Source organism: Ambystoma mexicanum, chromosome 10 (genome assembly GCF_040938575.1).
Source record: "Ambystoma mexicanum isolate Mex_15411 chromosome 10, UKY_AmexF1_1, whole genome shotgun sequence".
NCBI lineage: Eukaryota > Metazoa > Chordata > Amphibia > Caudata > Ambystomatidae > Ambystoma > Ambystoma mexicanum.
Genome location: NC_090932.1, coordinates 297,504,411 through 297,525,182, shown reverse-complemented (window position 1 = coordinate 297,525,182; position 20,772 = coordinate 297,504,411). Strand labels below are relative to the sequence as shown.

The window sequence follows — 20,772 nt, the reverse complement described above, 5'->3', positions numbered from 1 at the left end:
CCAGCCAAGATTCTCTATTATTGGTACATGGTCGCGCAATCAAGGCCTAGAAACTCAGGAGGTGATGCAGGCTGGTTCTTAAGTACAGTGTAGTCCCCAAGTCCCCACAAAGGAATGTCCACACACTGCATTACTGAAAACACAGTCTTTATATAATTAATATTCAAAGGTATGTACACTATCACACTAACGCACTTTGTACTAGGAAATTAACAATGGTAAATATGTACAATTCTAAAGTGGTACCACCAATATTATCAGAAATCATTAAAGTGCATCAACCATACTGTTAGAATGTCACACAGGTCAATAACAAGGAAACCAGTGATAGAGAAAGGAAGGAAAGCAAGATGGTTGAAACAATAGGCAGAATACTGGCCTCTACCGTTAAGCACAGTTTTGTGTGGAGATCCCCCCACCTGGGCAACCTGTAAAATAAAGATATAGCACAAGCCAAGTCCATATATTGCTCAATAGTCTTGTTCTCTCCTATAATGTTTTTACCCCCCCCCAATATACCTGGTGGAGTAGAGTTCTTCGAAGAAGCGTGAACTGATCCTTCTTGAGTGACTCCCTTTAAAGCAGCAGCCATGGATCGTCGAGAGGCGTTGAAGGTGAACATGGCGTCGACGGCATTGATGAGAAGTTCGAAGGTGCCGAGACCACGACGTCGATCCAGGCGGTGCTCGTCAGCGACGTCCTGCGAGGATGAGGTTTGCGGGGCACCTCGGCGATTGATTGTTCAGGACCGCAAAGAGTTTCTGAAGAACTTTGGCCCAGCAAGGGCGTCGAGTCGTCGAAGTCTTTGTGGCCTTCAGGTGGCGGTAAACCCACCCGCGGATTGTCCTCGGCGCGTCAGCGGCCTTGACTTTCTCCAGCGGGACAAAGCGGTCGACGTTGCGGACAAGGGAGTCCTTTGATTCAAATGTTCTTAGGCAAAGGAGCGGGCGGCTCTGGTCGTTGGCGGCACGGCGTCAAGCGGTACCCTCTTCTGGGGCAACAACTTCGACGGGCCTCCAGCGGTTACACAAACCTGCGAACCCTGGTCGACGGCAATGGACTTCGACAGCGGCGAAGTCCGGGTGCTTCACTTCGATCTCCTCAGCGGTCCCCGTCTCCGGTCGGCAGCCTTTCGAGGGTCTAACTTCCAGGGAGCTTCGGCGAAGGTTAGCGGTGCTCGATGGTCCCTCGGAGCACGGGAAGAGGGCGCCTTACCAAGTCCACCCTCGGATCAGTCTTCAACGAGTTTGGCAGCTTTCGGATTGGGTCGAAGCAAATGCAACAGAAAGTCTGCCTCTTCCAGCTGGGCGTCGAGGATCAGCAGTTCCAGTTACTCTTCAAGTATAGACACGGCTTCTGCGCAATGTCCAGTGGTGAGAGGTCCCCAGATATACTATCCTGTCTCTCATCCACACTGCTGGGTCACACTCAGCAGCCAATCATACAGAAGGGCATTCATGCAGTCAGTCAGCCAATCAGGCACACAGTGCATTCAGGCCATCCTCCTCCCTCTCAGACACCACAACAAGGAATGTGGATTGGGACAAGTACCCAGCATTCAACACTACACACTGCATTCAGGCCAGTTTCGGGCAGGGCTGTCTCAGTCTTTTTCTCTCATACCAGAAACCAGACAGCCACAACAAGAAGTGCATATTGGTCACACACTCCATTCACCCAGCTCCCACCCACAGGGCGTACCCACAACATACAGTCACTGGGAAGGCTCCAGCCAGTCTGGACTGGACTTCACAGCAACACCATATATGGAACTTCCACCCAACAGCCAGTCAGGGGGAAGGGACAGAGTCAGGGCTTCCCAGGACTTTGGGAAAACAAGGTAACAGGCAATAGAAAGCAAGAGGCCACAGGGGCCATCTTGTTTTCCATCAGGAATCAACTGATTCCAATGGCAGGGCCTGGGTATCCCAAAATGGAGGATACTCAGAGCACCTGTCAAATTTAGCATGGAGCGGCCACCAGCCCATACCCTGCTCTGCACATACACTAGGGGCACAGGGTTGTACCCCCACCCATGGGTGCCATAAGGGTATTCCATGGGTCTGTAAACCAAACCAAAAACAGGAAGAGCTGCACTGCCAGGAGTCCCACATGGACCCCTGGGCAGAAAACAATACAGAACACAATGAAAAAGGACTACAGGACAAGGACAGGGAGGCCCTGTCCCTCCAATGCATTTCCAGCATCACATCCAGCCACCCTCATTGCAGAGGGATCCTGCTGCAAGGTGCCATTTGAATAAGTACAGCATGGACGGCAGAGAATTTTGCTGTGAGGTCTTTTTGAAGGGCCTGGCGGATGCAGCACAGCCAAAGCTTTCATGCTTTCGAATGCATTGTGTGACCATTGCATTTCATCCTATTTTTTCCTTTGCATTCTGGAATTTGTAGTATTCATTATCCCATTATTAAAATAGGTCCCAAAATGCATTATTAAAAACATCACTTATTGAGCTAGTCAGGGAATGGATTGGAGCAACCTGGGAGCTCTGTGCTGCCAAGGGTGTAGAGGCATACTGCTGATACAATGCTGTGAAGCCTTGTTCTGCAGTCGAGCAGGGACTGCAAGGAAATGCTGCTGAAGGGCCCCGTCTGGTGTTGTACATAAGGGATTGCTGGGACAGGCTGCTACCAGAACCCATGTTGTGCTTTGCAGGCAGAGGTGTCAGAGTTATGCTGCTGCAAGGTCACACAGATACTTGGCTTTCACAATCGTGGTAGTACCTTTACCACAGCACACAGCAAAGGTCTCCTCAACTAAAGGAAGGCAGCCTAGGGTCTGACTTGTGGACAGTACTGCACTACTGTTAATCTACCGGCCCCTCCACTTCACATTGCACCCCCTGCTGCACTACCAATTTGTCATAACTTTGTTTTCTAAGGCTGCCAGTAATTTACATCACATATTTCTCTATGATATGGAAGGCACTTACACGAGTGACAGCAAATCACCAGCAGACAACTCAGCAGGATATTTATGAGCTCTTTACAAGCTATTCAGATCACAGTCCTTCTCAATTTCACTCCCTGAACATAGTAAACAAACATACCAGAAGAGATGTTCACCTGCAGAGTAGAAAACAATGAAAGTGGTCCTCAAGTCCTTGCCAAAGAGAGTGATGAAATTGATTTCACAGGGCCTGCTTTCTCCCTGTGTGTTGTGTCCTGTCCTCATGGATGGGTTTTGAGACAGCTTGCAGGCTTCCTCTCCAGGAGCTTCCAGGCAATAAATGCAGAATTTGAGAGAGTCATCCCAACCCACACTTCTTCTCAGGCATTTAGGGCACTAATTAAACGGTGGCATTCTCGATAGCTGACCAAAAAGGTTCAAAGCTGCCGCAGCTGTGAACATCAGGCTCGGCAGCCCTGTGAGCTCTAGCATGGATTGGCAGTGAAAAAAGGAATCTGCGAATTAAGCTGTACTGTAAATTGCAGAAGGCAGGCTGGCAGCAATAGGTGTGCCATAATCGCCTAACCGTACAAGGGCTCTTTAAAGAGAAGGAGCCTATTTAGACATGCTATGGTTAAACAGGAGAAAAGCAGATTGTATTTTTCCTGTTATTTGTGGGTTTTTTATTAAATCAAAAAGCAGTTCTGGTGGTTCTGATCCTGAAAGGAAAGTATATACTAAATGAGTACCCGGAGCGATAAAAAAAAGAAAATCACTTACCTCTGGTTGGCTGGATTCTGAGCCTTATCTGATGGTAATCCCGATCACGCAACGGCGTGCAGCTCGCTCCCATCTCTGACAGCATTTTCGTTCCGGAATGGCTGCCATGGAAAGGGAGAAGGGACTACACGTAGTCCCTTCTCCCCTTCCATGGTGGCCATTTTCTTTGGTTACTATGGGCGCCACTGACACAGAAAATGGACTACGCTGTCTGTCCGCGGTGGGATTTTTAAAAACATTTTTATACATTAGTACCCCAGTCTAACAGGCCTGGGTGCTAATGGCAATAAGCCCCTCGACGGCAGGTCATTACCACCTACAGTAATGCACCTGGGGCCTTCGTTAACTGTGGGCCCGAGGGGCATTACCTTAAGCAGTAATGGCCCGCCGTCTCAGGGCTTATCGACACAGTATATCACTCTATAAAATGCTCAATACGAGAGATATATTTTAAAAGTGGCATACTAGGATGTATTGGACACAGCCAGCCTGAAGATGTGTTTTTACAGTGGCAGGCTAATAATAATTTGGCATTTATATAGCGCTACAAACCCTCAGTTATCTGAGCGCTGCTTATTATTACCCACGGTGTGTGGTGCTCATTTATCGACCTCGGAAGGATGAAAGGCTGAGTTTGGCCCTGCCAGGATTCAAACCTGCATCAGCAGGCTCTGTGCAGATGTCAAAGCATCGGACCGGCTTATATTTGGCATAGCCAGCATGAAAACGTTTATACAATGGTAATGCTTGCATCTATTGGGTAGGGTCAGGATAATATGTTTTTACAGTGGCATGCTTCTGACCTATAATGGGCACATTTTACACAAATATTATTTCACTGTGGCAATACTGGCATATATTGAGAATACCATAATGGAAATGTATTGTTATAGTGACATGATGAAATGTATTAGGCACAGCCTGCATGAAGACGTGTTATTACAGGGACATGCTACTTGCATATATTGGGGACATCCAAATGACAATATTGACATATATGGACACAGCCAGCATGAAAATGTGTTGGACAATGCTCCTGTGTACTCTTGTCGACCTCAAACTATTAGAGTAGTTCACATGTTCCATCACAGGCACGATTATAAACGGTACAACTTTTTTCACCCATCTAACATTTGTGCTGCAAAAATGCACTATTTTAACCCATTGTTTAAAATAAACTTGGGGTGGGGAAGCCTAAACTTGGGGTGGGGAAGCCCCATCTATATGGTTCGGAAGCACATTGCGCTCACTGGGGTCAATTCAGGGATAATATTTACTTCATCCTCTATACTTAAAAAAATCACCAGCCACCAGTGAGTACACAGGAGGTTGGGGAGAACTGTGAATTAGGGGTATCCAGGGACGCAGGGCTTGGTTTTCAATTTAAAAAGTCTTTTTTTTATAGAAATCATTACTTGAAGTCTTACATTTTAACTCAGGTTTTTTTAAAAGTTATTTTTACTATGTACCATTCTGGTCCGCAGAACGTTGGGGACAGGTGGGGCCACGACTGCACTTGAATGTCACTTTAGAGTGTCTCATCCTGCAATTCAGGAGCTATATAGCACATACTGTTATTGGGGGGCTGTGAACTCTGAAATAACTATTGGGAGTAAATTGCTCTACCACAAATACATCCACACAGGCTGCAGCTTAAGCAAAAACAAAAAGCTGCTGAGACTTTTTGACGGCGGGTTGCAACAGGATGTCAGAAATTTATACATAGATGGCAGACACTTACCTACAGTGGGTGCAGTTGAAATGGTCAGGGTGGAAGGCGTCACTTCGGAACATAAGAGGCTGTTCATCGATTATCAGGTGGCACTTTTGACATATGTACTTCCCAAGCCTCTTTGCCCTCTCACGATTGTGGCAGGGACGACACAGATGCCTGTGAAATCAATCACACAAGAAAGTCAATGAGAGGAAAGGAGATCGAATAAAAAGACATAGGGCCTCACTAGAGTTTCCCCAGTACGGTTAAAATGCTGGTAGAATAGCTGGTAATTCCGGCACAGGCATTTTTTTCTGTGTTGGCAAACACGAGTTTGCCAGTGGGGGCCACGGATCTACCTCCAGTCCTTACCTGCCAGTAAATCAGGCGGCCACCGGCAAATAAATGCTGCAATTATCAATCACCAGCATTTACTGGAGCCGGTAATTGGAGCAATCCTCTCCATCCTACATGAAAAGGGGCTTTACCAGGGTTTCTGCTGCCTGGAATATGCCAATAATGCCGGGATATCAGGCGGTGGAAACAGTAGGGGCAGTTTGCTGGTATCCCACTGGAATTAGCGGCGGGATACCGGCAAACTTGTAATGAGCCCCGTAGAGAGAAAGAGATCAAAAAAAGGGGCTGGATTGACCAATTTCCCTTTAGCAGTGAAACAAACCTCTTCCATCAGAGGTGCTAAAAAATGAAGTATTCACGTAATCGTGAATTTGACTGCAATAATATGGATGTGTATATTGTGAGGACATCACGCATCAGAGATCTCGAACCGGAAAGAGGGGCCACGGGAGATGTTTTGTCATGCTATCTCGAGAAGCAAAGCAAGGAAGGTTGCCAAAGGCCTTTCCATCATTCCCAGCTTCATGATGTAGGACGCCCACACTCCCCAAGTCACTGTCAGCATGAGGGAGTTAAGCACTGGACAACACAGGCAGCAGTTATTTGCATGCATAATACAGAAAAGAGAATTCAAGCAAGCACAATCAGCAAAATAAACTCTGGATGCAGCCATAATCTTACCCGGTATTTGATACTGCAATGGAGGCAAAGGAGGCCATGTGTAGATACTGGATTAGGAGGGAGCAGCTTGGGGAAGGCAGGTGAAGCATGCTCAGTTCAGAGGGAATCATGGTGGAATCAGATGGCCAAGCAAAAACAAAGAGGTGATGGCTGGAAGGTTTAGACTGAATCTTAACCACTGGCATTGCTCGGGGCAACCCATCACTTTTGTGGTCAGTTTGTTTCTCCTTGTGAGAGAGGGTATGCCTAGACGTGGGTCCCTTGCTCGCTGCGCCACAGGGAACCAGGCTGCACCTCACTGAGGAGGTCCAACAAGGCCGAAATATGTCTGGGGTTGCTTGGTTTTCTGTGCAGAGGGGACCTGGCCTAGCAGTTAGGGCTGGGCTGCTACGCTGCTGACTGATTTGCACATGGCTGGTCCCCTTTTGCAATGGCGCAGACGGGCTAAAAAACGGTGGTGTGGAAGGTTGCCCAGAGCAATTGCCAGTGGTTTAGATTCATTCGAAACCTTCCACCCATCACTTTTGTGGTTGGAATCCGATGGCCACCATGACAGAACTGTCTGATCGAAAGATAGTGGGCCTCATTCCGAGTATCGCGGTCTGGAAATAAGGGTGTCTATAACAACGTACCAGCACCCTTTACGTACCGCCATAGTACGATGCTGGTAGGGGCCACAGATTCCCAGGCAGGCCTGACCTGCCGGGTTTTCAAGCCCCTACCGGCATGGTTGTCATGGAAGCACCAGCACTGTTAGCAACGGTGCCGGTGCTTCTTTGTCCTCATTTCCATGGAGTTTTACTCCATGGAAATTGGGAGTAACCGTTACTGCAGCCCTTTTGACAGCCCGGTTGCACCGTGATATCAGGCGGTGGTACGGCTGTCATGGGGTTGCCGGAAAACTGCTGCATACTCGTGGGTTTTCCAGAAACCCCGTAATGAGGGCCAGTGTGTCCCCCATTTAAAATCAGACTATGGGGCGGCAACAATCCAAGCAAACATTCAGTACACCTGGACCAGATGGCCTTCATCCATTCACAAGTGGCGACTGTGAGTAGGGTCAAGGTGGTCCCAGTCAACCCACATCGTCCCAATCCCTGAATAAGCACAAGTATAAAAGGGGGAACAGCAGTGGAGTTTGGAAAAAAGGTGTTTGTGATGAGGTGGTGGCATGCAAGAAATGAGGAGAAAAGGAAGCACCCGGGAGCAGAAAGATATGGATGAGGGCAAGAGCAGAGGGGAGGATAAAGAACATACCACAGAGATGGAGAGGTTTGAAGAGGGCCAAAGCAGAGAGGAGGAGGAAAGAGGAAATACCAAGAAGATTACCATTTTTAGGAGAGACAGAGAAGGAATGTGAAAGGAGGGTGTAGGAGAGACAAGGTGAAAGACAGGAAGAGGTCACCGGAGGCACGAAGAGGTTTGAGATGGAGAAGAGTCTACAAAGAGAAGGCAAAAGGCTTGAAGGTGTGCAGAAAGACAGACTGCGAGGCCTGTGCGGCCTGAGCCGGGGTGAAGTCAGGCTTCAAGGGCTATGTAAGTGGAAAGCATTATTGGGCAGAGAGCTAGTAGGTTAAACATCCCAAAGAAACTAAGAGAAGCAAATAGAGGAAGAAAGAGAGAAAGGTTAGCCGGAACAGCTAGTGGGCTCTTGATCAACCTTGGCAGGGAATTAGCTCAGAACCCTGCACACCGCCATCAGCTGGGGGGAGAGTGAGAAACAATATTTGCACCCTGAAAATCCACCCCAGACAGATGGAAAAGAAATCAGCAACCAAAGCCCAGAAGGGGCAACGCTTGCTAGCAGTCTTTTTCTGAAGGGTCCCAGATCCTGGGATCTAGCAGTCTTTTCTGAAGGGTCCCAGATCCTGGGATTTAAAGTATCTTTGAGCAACTATATGCAATCCCTTTAGGGCAGCCACAACCTGACCTAAGCATTTCTATACACTAAGGCATTTGGATTTAGGACCACTACCCTAAAGTAGATTGGGATAATTTCTATAAGATATCCATGTTACCACTTTTTGATCTCCTTGCACCGTCCACAGTCAAATGCTGAGATACATACTTGTTTTTGTGACATGCATCCATGCGACTATCCCTTTGTTTTCCGCAGAATAAAACCTTTTTTTTTAACCTAGTTGTATCTCATTTCATCTATGATCGCATTGCCTGTGACAACATTGAGATTCTCAATTTCCCACAGTGTGCAATCACTCAAAACTGGAATGTCATTCTTTGTGGGCACCCATATTGACAAAGGGGATGAACACAAAAATGCAAAGACATGCCCTTGCATTCCTCTGTGTCAGTTTGAAACAAGTGCAGGGGAATACACAGTGCACATAGAGTGATTGAACCCTTCTGTGCATTTTTCAGGCACAGGCAGTACCCAAAGGCGCCACTGCTGGTGAAATAAATGTATGTCTTTTTGTCAAGGGAAATGCATTGTTGCTGCATTTTGGGAGAATAGTCTGAGCATCAGAGGCCTTGGCTAATACATCAGCAAGCACCAGCTATTCACCTGAGTCAGAGGGGTCTGAAACCTCCTGCTCTCCAGATGATGTTTGAGACTAAAACTCAGATGATCCCGCACCAATGACTATGCTGGTTAGGTCTGATAGAAGTTATACTCCAAAACTTCTAGAGAGAGACAAATGATTCAGGCCCCTGACCCGAGTGGATGCTGGGAGCTTAACATTACGTCCAGAATGAATACCCTTACTGTAACCCCAGAACTGCGACTGCTGAAAATTGTGACTATTTTTTTTCAGACCCCACCTTTACACCACATATAAATGTGGGAGGGGGTATGGTATATAATACAAGTAGACAGGGTGCAGGGGGGAGGTCGAAATACAAAAAAAGGCATTTTCGAAGTTGCAGTAATGGGGACAGGGGGGGGTCTGCAGTAATGACATAGATTCTTACTGCCAGGCATGGATACACTAATGTATCCATGTAAACAGTTCAGCGTTTGTTCTGTCCTACAGCTCACTATAAGTGTGCAGCTCACCTTTGTGAATAAGTCCTTGCAGAGACTATAAAACAAAACGGTAGTTCACTCTATATATGTTTTATAGACTATGCCTGCGCGTTTGACTGTCTCCCGAAAATTTACTTTGGGCACGATTTTTTAAATGGTGAATTGATCCCCTTTTATTGTATTTTATAGAAAGCTTATACGCGGACACTACAGTTGTCGTCAGAACTGATCAGACAGGACAGGTAACGGAGGCCATTTTAACGAACAAAGGAATTTACCAAGGGTGCGTTTTAGCACCCTTACTTTTCAATTTGTACGTATCGGGTATGGACCAGGGTTTATATGCTTGCCACTGTTTTCGACCTTGTATTGCGGGCGAGCACGTACCCTGGTTAGCATATGCTGATGACGCACGCCCACTCGCCTACAGCACTCGGTGGACGCATTGCACGACTATGCAACCAACAATAACATGCTGATAAATTATAAGAAGACTAAAATTATGGTGGTGAGCATGCATAGAAAAGGCAAGTCTAGTTTCGGGTGGCAGATTGGGAAGGAGACATTGGAATTTGTGGTATATGAGTTCCTACTACTCTGTGTCCCAGTCTCGCCGTCTATGAAACTTACATAACGCAAAAAGTCCTGAAAAAATTGTCTGCTGTCCATCAGTTCATTTTAAGGAAGGGTGGCAATAGCATTGAGGGTTTCCTTGAAATGTATAAAACTAGTATTGTTCCTGAGGTGCTATATGGCATGGAAGCTTTACCCTTAAAATACTTTCAAGTGGTTTGACAAATTTGAGGAGAAACTTCTGTGCTCTATTTTGGGGGTACCACGAGCAGTCCCGGTGGAGGCACTCGGATGTGAGCTGGGTGTAACTTCACTTAAGGCACTTTGGCAGCTTAAACGAATGGGCCTGTTCTGGTAACTGTCCCATAGTGGGCTTAATTGCCTCAGCCACTGAGGCTAGTCTGCAAATTAAGCGGTCTGTCGATCTGGAGGCAACGATGCAGTGGTATTTAAAAACCATTTGGTTATTTCCCCCTCCAGACAAGTATTGCCCTACTTATCTTCATCAGTTAAAAATCAAAACAGAGGATTGGGACAGCTCGATAAATATAGATAGCCTGCATAAGAAAAAGCGATATGTGGAATATGCTAAATCGGGTTTTGTTTTATGGGAAGCCATCTGCAGTATCTTTTAAAGCGGTGCTCCTCTTTCATCAGACGTTTTATCATGCATATGAGTTTTAATATTTTTCCCACTAATGAGTAGCATGGCGCATGGGGCTGGCATCCCAAAAGAACTCAGAATATGCCACCTATGCAGCCAAGCAGTTGAGACAAGCAGGAACTTAGTATTGGAACGTCCTATACTGGGAAACCATTATTTTAGAGCATATGAAAAGTTAGTCCCATCCATAGATCAACTTCACACCGACCAATTCTGGAGTACCATATTTACTGCATCTTCGGTTGTGATGAGTGGGGCTGCAGCATATCTTTGGAACAAGGTTTTTTTTGAGGTTAGAAAAAAAAGACACTATAAGAACATATGCTTGAAATGTTTTGCTCTTTTATGTTTTACTCTTTTATTGTCTATAACGGTCTAGCAAGTGAGCATGATATTTTTTAATATGCGGATTAATTTATTTCTATATTTTTAATCAATTGGAATGTTAATTTCTTTTAAGGAATTGATCGTTTGACAATTGTGTAACTTAAATAATTTGTGTTTGTGCCTCTTCTTATAATGCAAAGGCTTGATTAAACTATAAGCTCTTAATAAAAAACAAAAAAAGAATAAAGGTAAGCAATGCATTTGGAAGAATTCGTTTTCTATGAATGTCACATTACTCCCACCTTCAGAGATTAACAATTCTTTGTGAATTGGGCACGAAGAACCAGGGGCAGAAACTAAGGGGTAAATTCACAAAAAGATGCATGTTAAGTATTTGTGGGGCAAGTGCCCCTTGCATTCTAAACCCACAGCCCCCTGCTTGATGAGGAATTAGGTTATTATAATGATGGATCATAGACAGTGGTAAGAAAGTAACTTCTCTATTAAATGCGAAGTTAAAACTATTGAGGTAAAAACTCCACAACACAAAGGAAGACCTGTCAGTTGAAATCCTGCTTAATTTACCAAAGATAGAACCTTCGGATTACAAGATTCTTTTATGACATCAAAGGGCTCCATGACATCATGATCATCACAGAAAGATGCAGCATAACAGCAGAGCGAAAAAAAGGAGGTATAGCTCCAGGCGACAAGGGACTAGCCAACCCCCCCCACCATGAATATATAAGTTTTGGCAAATATGTGACCGTCAGATATGCATTGGCCACCTCCTGCACTTGCACGATCTCAATGTCACTTGGGCCTAGTAAGATCATTGTTTTGTCCTCCCTTATTCCCCTCCCTTGCCTCGTGTATGGGCGCAATACAAATAAAATATCACAAAACGGGTGGGTCTTGGGCTCTGACCATCACAGTCAGTGCCATAATTACATTTCCACTCCTGTTAACATATATATGGGAAACATTACTCACCGTAATCTTATTTCTGAGGCTTGTATCTTCTTAGATTCACATGCTTTGCATAGGCCGACATCTAGTGGAAGTTGCAGAGTATTGCACATGAAGTCTTTCAAATCATTCGAAAAGGGACATCGACAGGTTGTGACTGTAATACTATCCCTAGTGTGACGTACTCTGTACCCATGACCCCTCACGCGTCGGGGTCCCTCAGATTATTTGTTTCTGACAAGAGGGAGTGTAAGTTGCAAGCATGGAGTATAGGTAGAGATCATGAGGTGTGAAAGATCTATGTCATTGTCCCAAGAACCTTCAACTCCAAGAGGGAAGGAAGGTTGCATGCATGTGAATCTAAGCAGATACAAGCATCAGAAATACGATTACGGTGAGCAGAGTATCTCAAATGAGGCTTGTGGATCTGCTTAGAATCACATGCTTTGCATAGATTACGGGCAGTACTTGTAGAAGGAGGTGGGTTGTTGGAAAGTAGTGCAGCAAAGAGATGTTTCAGCACCGCTTGTCCCACCTGTGTATCACCCTTAGAATGTGTGTCCAGACAAAGTTGGGTGAATGGGTGTACTGAACTCCAAGTGGTAGCTTTGCAAATGGCATATAGGGGTACATTTGCTATGAAGGCTAGAGTTGCCTGTGTGCCTCGATTGAATGTGCTCTAGGCTTAAATGGCTACGTTCTCTTAGCAAGAGAGTAAAAAGTTGGATGCAGTTGACAATCCACTTAGAAATTGCTGCTTTAGAGACGGGGGTCCCTTCTCTTCCAGCGGATACAGCTACAAATAAACGTATCCGTTTTGTCTTTTGAAGGTAGAACATTACAGCTCTGTGTACATCTAGTGTATGGATGCTCCTTTCTGCTGCGTTTGTTGGATTTTGGAAAAACACGTGAAGCTCTATAGTCTGATTTACATGCAATTTTGATATGAACTTTCGTGAAAATCGAGGATGTGTGCTTAGCACGACTTAGTCGTTGTGTGTATAACTACAAAGGGGTCTTGTACTGACAGAGCTTGTAGTTCACTAACCCTTCTGATCGAGGTAACGGCTATAAAGAAAGCCGTTTTGTATGTAAGATGTTTAAGGCTGGCTTTGTGCATTGGCTCGAAGGGGGTCCCCATAAGCCTTGTGAGTGCAATGTTGAGATCCCAGCAAGGTGTAGGATTGGAAATCGAGGGTACCGTTTTTTGACGCCTTCCAAGAAAACTTTAACCACGGGCACCTTCCACCCCGAAGCTTTACTTTAAGATATGGTGTAAGCAGAGGGAGCTGCTAGGTGTACTTTGAATGTGTTAAACTAATCCAGAGTCAAGTAGATATAGCAAGTAGTTGACTATATTGGATGGTGAACAGTCAGTTGGATTAAGAGACCATGTTGTGCACCACAACACAAAATGTTTCCATTTGTTAAAATAGCAGTGCCTTGTGTTAGGTTTGCGTGCTTCTTTGAGTATTTCCATGCACCTTTGGTCTAGGTTTAGGTGACCAAACGGTATGTCCTCAGGAGCCAAGCTGCTAAGTTCAGCTTCTGAGGGCATGGGGGAAGCGTTGTTCCCTGATCCTGAGTTAACAGGTTGTCCAGGCAAGGTAGTTTCATGGGAGGACACAGGGACATCATTTGAAGGTGGGAGAACCATGTCTGTCATGCCCACATGGGAGCTACTAGGATCAGTATTACTTGTTCCCGAGGTAGCTTGTGGACTCATTTGTTGAGAAGAGGGGTTAGGGGAAATGCGTATGCACATTTCCCCGACCAAGTAATCTGAAGTGCATTCCACTTGAATCCTTTCTGGGGAAACCTGGATGCGTAATCTTGGCATTATGCGTTTCCCAGGGTCGCATAGAGGTCCATTTCCGGGAACCCCCAGTTTGAGAAGACGTTGTCTAGCACGTCTGTGTTTAGTTGGCACTCATGCTCTAAGCCACTCCTGCTTAGTACGTCTGCCAGATAATTGTGTTCCCCTGGAACATGTTGTGCCACTAGGAACATGTGATGTAGTGCCAACAGCCAGATGTTCTGGGCTAGTTTGGACAGCCCTGGAGAGTGTGTTCCCCCTGTTTGTTAATGTAAAACATGGCTGTGGACTGTTTTGTGTGCTAACTGAGCCTTGAAGTGCTTTGAGGACCACTAGTAGTTCCAGAAGGTTGATGTGCTTTCTGGTTAGTGCCGGAGTCCACAGGCCGCGAGCAGTGTGGTGCAGGAAGTGAGTATCACACCCTGTCATAGATGCGTCTGCTGTGAGAGTGGCTTCGATCGCCGGTGGGTGGAAAGGCTTTCCCTTGAGCAGATTGTTTCTGTTCCACCACTGTAGCGATTGAACCAGTGGTTGTGAAAGCATCACTAGATCGTTCCACAACACGCTTGCCTGTGGCCATTGTTTTGCAAGACACTCTTGCATTCGACGCATGCACAGCCTGGTGTAGGGCCCCACAGAGATGCAAGAAAGAATAATTCCTAGTATGCGCATTGCCTTTCGCAATATCACCTGACCAGATAGATTGTCTGTTGTGTGTTTTGAAGGCACCTCTGGGGAGAGTCCCAGGTAATTAGCCAGTCGTCTAGGTAAGGATACACTGAATGGACTGCCTTCGCAAGTGTGCGGCTTGCCTTCGCAAGTGTGCGGCTACCACTGCTAGAACCTTTGTGACTACCCTAGGGCCTGATGTAATGCGGAATGGTAGCACTTTGAATTGGTAGTGCTTGTCTCCCAATTTTAATCCGAGTTATTTTTTGTGCACTGGCAACATTGAAATATGAAAGTATGCATCATTCATGTTCAATGTCACCATGTAATCCCCTAGTTTCAGTAGTGGGATGACCTTCTGTAATGTTGTCATGCTGAATTTTTGGGGTTTCACATACGTGTTTGTAGGACACAGGTCCAGCACTGGGCGCATTGTTAGATCTTTCTTTGGAACAAGGAAGTACATTGAATAAATACTTTGATTTTGTTCCAGGAATGGTACCAGTTCGATTGCTCACTTTTGGATTAGAGTTTTGATCTTCTCCTGGAGGATGTTGAGTTGTTCCGAGGACATTCTTCCTATTCGAGGTGGATGGTGGCGAGGTGTTTCTAGGAACTCTACTGAGTATTCTTTGACCACTGTGTCTAGTACCCAGCAGTCTGATGTTATTCCCTCCCATTGCTGGGCGAAGAGTGTTATGCAACCCTCGACTGGCGACCTATGGGAGGGAACAATGATCAGCCCTTTATTTGGAGGAATGGGCTGTTGTGCCTCTAGAGGCCGAAGCCCTGCCTCATCCTTTTCCACAGCGAAACCCTTGCTGTTGGTAATGGTAGGACGACTGACACTGTGGGCTGTAGAAGGAAGCACTAGATGTGCCTGCACCATATTGGCCTGGTCTGCTGAATCCTTTTGCAGAAGGTTCCGGCGTGTGTTAAATACCCCTTTTGTACGAATGGTTTGCTCGATATTTGACCCAGGGTCTTGTTGGTCTTGTGCTCTTTTTTCATGGTCTCCAGCTGGCCATCAACTGCTTTTCCAAATAGGAGGCCTTCCGCGATGGGCATGTTAATAAGGGCCACCTGTGTTTCTGGTTAAAGCCAGAATCCCTAAGCCAGGAGTGTCTCTTTAGGAGGGTTCCTTCTGCAATGACTCTTCCTGAGGTACCTGCAGAATCTATAACATGTTTTAAGATGTTTTGAGACACCAGTTTACCCTCGGTGGGCACCTTGAGAAGGTGTGCTAGCAGGTTCTGGAACAGAGACCAGACGTTTGACAATGTCATCCCACTGTGTGCTGCCATACCTGGCAAGCAGGGTTGTGTTGTTGGCTATTTTGGTCAAGAACGCCCCAGACATATTGATCCGCTTACCTAGCATGTATAGTCTTTTGCACTCCTTGTTCGGAGGTGGAGAGTGGAACACCAGCTCTCTTTCTGGTATTAGGAACCAACACTGAATCCGGTTTGATGTGGCCCTTGATGTAAAGAGGGTCGGATGGTGATGGCCAAAATGTTTTTTTTACCCTTGGGTTGACCACCCCAGTAAGGGAGGGGGTAGAGAAGGATGGAACCCCCCCCCCTCTCTTTCATAGATTCTAGGAGAGGAATAGCCTGGCTGATGGGCTTTTTCTCGTCGATGTCCTCGTCAAAGTAGGTCCCTGCAGGACTAGACTCCTCAGCTTGTATCAAAAATGGTTTGCTGCCTTTCTAAGCAACTCATTATAGAGCAATTGATCTGCTATTGGGGAAGTATAACCGCTCTTAACTGCTGAGGACTGGGTCTGTAAGGATAAGATCCAAGTCATCCTGGTCCCATAGATAGGTGTTGTCACCATCTTGGTTGGGGTCATCCTGGTCTATTATCCACATCTCTTGGTAAGCTTGATCTGACTGCAGATCCCCTTGCTGAAAAACCTGTGAAGCCTCTCTAGGTGTGATGGCATGAGGGGGCGTAGGCGTGGGGGTGGAGTGGGCACCACTGGTATAGGACGTTGATGCATGGGTTTTTGAGGAATGGGCAACCTGCTCATGAAGTCCAAAAAAAAAGGATATTTTCCCCATGGTTTCCTCAAATTGTGTTTGGGTCCAAGGAATGTCAGTCAGTATGGTATTTGGCCCCTGTGGGATAACCTTAGGGGTTACTGGTGGTACCTCTGCAGGACAGTTGGCTCTTGATGTGTCCCTGGGGCGTTTCTTGCTGAGGGCAGAAGATAGGGGTGAAGATCTTTCCTGATAGTCCTCAGAGGTCTCAGGGGCCTGTTAACCACAAACCGGATGCTCCTTATGGTGTATTTCAGCGTGCATGTGAGATTTGTGTTTTTTCAAGGGCTGTTTCGGCATCTCCGCCTGAGCCGGCGAACAATGTTTATGCACGTCTTTCGCCGGAGTGTCAGCCTGGGCACCTTGTGGTAAACACTAAGGCAGGACTACAGCAGACTTGGTCGTGGTTGATCGTCAGGCCTTGAGGACCTTACCGTCTGCGTGCGCCCCTCCAACGACAGATTTGTTAAGGAGCGGCTGTGGGGTGTATGCTTATGTGAAGAAGATAGTGTATGTATGCCGTTGTCGCCAGAAGCCTTCCTCATAACAGCACACTGCGACTGCCTTTTGAGGCTGGGGACAGGCGTGCATGAACCAGCATGTTCCTCTGTAGTGTCTTCGAGCTCTGAGTCAGAGTCTCTGCTGCCTCGGCCTTCGTTGTCCGATTTGGAGATCCCTGCAGCTGTCTCTGACTCCGCCATCACGGCGTACACCGCCCACTGCTTATTTTGGCGTTCTTTAAGGGTCTTGGGCCTAAAGAGTTTGCAGGATGTGGGGTGCGACTCCGAGTGATCACGTGGAAGGCAGTGGTTACACACCCTGTGTGTCTTTCTACTGAAATGTTCTATTGCACTTAGGGCACAATTTAAATGGAGTATGCTCCATATTGGAGAGTGGACACAGAGGCAGCATGACAAAAGGCAGTAGGTGCAGAGAATAGGGGCAGACATTATCTGAACAGTTAAGATAAGTCCCCCCGCTCTCCATACTGGTAGGCCGAAGCCCGTTGACAGAACAAACGTCTTTTTCGGTGTCCGGAATCAGGCGTTGAGATGCCCAGGAGAACAGCCGTCGATAAGGAACATCGATTGATAAGCGACAAAAGAAGTTTGGATATAATTAACTCCAAAAGTAGCTTTTGGCAATGGACTCCGCGAGGGTACAACCTGCCTTGATGGCGGAAAAAAATAATCTGAGGGACCTAGACGTGCGAGGGATCATGGGTACGGGGTACGTCACACTAGGGATAGTATTACAGTCACCCTGTTGAATACTGTTTTTTTCAAACTTCGAAAAAAACCTCATGTGCAATACTCCACAACTTCCACTAGATGTCGGCCTATGCAAAGCATGTGATTCTAAGCAGCTCCACAAGCCACAGAAATTGCGGCCCTGTAGTTATGGTAAAGTTGCTCAACCCATAAGAAGAGCACTTTTTGGGCGGCTTATAACTTTGCCCCCCCCCCCGGAAGAATCCTTACCAGTTTGGTGAAGTTTCGTCAAAGGGGGCAAAGTTGTAGGGGATAGTCCCAAATGTTCTGTTTTTAACATAGACGCAATGGAAAAAAATGTTGCTCACGTCTACAGCCCAAAACGCTGGACGGATTTTCAACTAATTTATGGCAGGTACGGCGGCTTGGTCCCGAAAACGTGCTTTTATAAATTTGGTGTAAATCTGTCCAGTAGTTTTTTTAAAACAGCCCAAAGGTAGGTCCAAAAAAAAATGTGTGATATCTGGGTTCGGTCTGCGGACGGGCATCCGATTGGCCTAGAGGGCGACGTGATGTCCGCGGACATCGGACATGCCCACTGATTGGATGGTGAAAAGTGTGAAGTGTATCAGATTTCTGGAAACGACCGCCATGTTGGATTCAGGGACAGCCGCCGGTGGCTGCGAACATCGCAGTAAAAACATATTAAAAAAACACAACATTGCACTTGTCAAACTTACCAAACAATCTCTGGCGAAGTGAGGGGTGATGAGGATGGATGGGATAAAAATTCAGGTGTTTTTCATCCCCGAATTCCACAAACAGTCCGGATGTTTGGGTACAGTCCTGTGATGTTCGCGAACACTTCAGATGTTCGGGGACATCTATGCCTATTTCTACATTACACGTTGGTGAAAAGCAGTTTTTGGATGGCTTATAACTTTTGTGCCGCTCAATGAAACTGCATGATATTTTGGCATTTTATTCTAGCCCTGATTCTGAATGGTTTTGGAAAGTGTGGATCTGTTTTGTCAAGAGGGAACTAAATTAGAGGGAGGCGGGAGAAATATTGCAAAGGCTTATAAATGTGGTGCAATTTGACGAATCTACACAAAAGTTAGCAAAATGATTATGAATCAAGATATAAATGTTATTACAAAGTTTGGGGCAAGGGGGCAAAATTAGAGGAAGCTCCCAAAATATTGTAAAGGCTTATAAATGTGGTGCCATTTGATGAATTTACACAACAGTTTGCAAAACGATTTTAGATCCAGATATAAATGTTTTTCTAAACTTTGGTGGGATTTTGTCAAGAGGGGGCTAAAATAGAGGGGCGGTCTAAACAGTTTAGATGGTTACAACTTTGTTGCTGTTTGACAAATGTGGACAAATGTTTTCAGAAAGATTATAGACCCAACCTTGAATGCATAAAGTCTGAATTGATTTTGTCAAGTGGGGGATAAGTTACATGACTACGTATGTACGTACATTTAGACACTTTTGAAAAAATGAAACATTTCCAGCAAACTTGTGTAAGGAGCATTGGCAAGAACCTTAAAAAAATGGTTTTGCAAATGTGCCCGTGTTTTATTTTTGGACAAGTGTCATAGCGCAGGTAAAAAAAATAGTGATATACCTTTGGTGACTGAGGTATAGTCTGTGGCCATGGGCAGTGGCCAGATTGTCCGGGTCATGGCATAAGTTCATGACCCAGACAATCTGGCTACTGGCCATGACCACGAGGGAAGACAAATGGGGTTAAAGTGGCCATGTCCACCTGCGACTGGCTATGTGGTAAAGTTTTTGGAAAGTGGGATAGGTTTGAAATAAAAATAAAAATGTGCTTGTGGTAATATGGTCATAGGGTTCTCTCTTCGCCTTCTGCAGGCTGCCATGGAAAGGGAAGAGGGGCTCTGTACGGAAAAGGATTTTCCTTCCTACGGTTTCCCCACTAGTGTTTTTTTAGCACACCGGGTTCCCGCTTTGGGAACCCAGGGTGCTAATGGCCTTCATCCGCCATTGCAGGGGCTGCAACGGGGGATAACGGTCCGCAGCCCTCATTATCTGCACTCGCTTTGCTTGGGCCGATAACTTGGGTGGCTGGGCCGTTATCCCCGTTCCAGTACCTGGAACGGGGGATGTACGCCACATTATTCCCATTAGCACAACACAAAATGTTATTGAGTCTATGAACTTTACTGAGAAATGTAAAGTAGATTGAGTCTATAAGATTTTGTTTTAAGTTCTGTTTTTTAACTGTGAAAGATGGTTCCTAAAGTAACCTTTCTTTTGTTGTTTTTTTGATGTATTTTTTTTTTTTGCAAGAGAGGTTAGAACGTAAGGTGGGGAGGGAAATGAGGAAAGAGGCACCACGCACTAATATGGAGGGGCAGGTGGACAGGGGAAGATGTTGCGCATGTGTTACTTCTGTGGTAGGGGGCAGTGTTTCTCACGCTCCTTGATTACAGCTTCAAAAGCACTTTGAAATTGCTTCCCCCTGGAGAGTGGTGTGTTGCAGCATATACAGAGAACTGTTGTCTTCGAAAGATATGGATCAACAGCCTCTTTTATTGGTTGCAAGGTAGCTATTGGGATTTTGTATCCCACAGAAGTAGGCTGTGTGGTTACAGTATTGGTTGCGGAAGATGAGGTGGAGGAAGACAGCCTGCTACTTGCTAAGAAAGGAACAACCTTTCTGAGAGCATTGCAGTGGTTGTATTTGGTGTGGCGGCGCATGGAGGTGGTCCCGTCGGAGTACTGTCCAGGTAGTCCGCGACTGAGTGTACTCAGTGCATTTCACTTTGGTAGCTTTAGCCTTTGGTACATTCCCAACAGTGGTAAAGAACTGCCACACCCATGATTCTCTCTGGGTGCTAGAGGTAGGCACTGCCTCTACCTCATTGTCTTGGTCCTCTTCATTGTCTTTGGAAGTACTGCGCTTTTTTTGTTGTGTAGGTCCTCCAGCCAGTGGTGGTGGTGGCTCTTGGGGATGAGAGATGCAAATAGCTGATGCAATTTCTAAAATAAATGGCAGTTTTGCTAATATTCTTCCAAGTATGTGCTTTTTACTAGA

At 46.0% G+C, this 20,772-nt stretch overlaps 1 protein-coding gene across 2 annotated transcripts in view; it reads right to left on the bottom strand.

Moving 5' to 3' along the window:
• The window catches only part of LIMS2 (LIM zinc finger domain containing 2), a 589,342-nt gene that overhangs the window by 296,544 nt on the left and 272,026 nt on the right, over positions 1-20,772 (bottom strand). For both annotated transcript variants that reach the window (XM_069617874.1, XM_069617873.1), the window contains exon 5: positions 5,432-5,581. In XM_069617874.1, the coding sequence (XP_069473975.1) occupies positions 5,432-5,581 (150 nt within the window). The remainder of the gene's footprint in view (positions 1-5,431; positions 5,582-20,772) is intronic.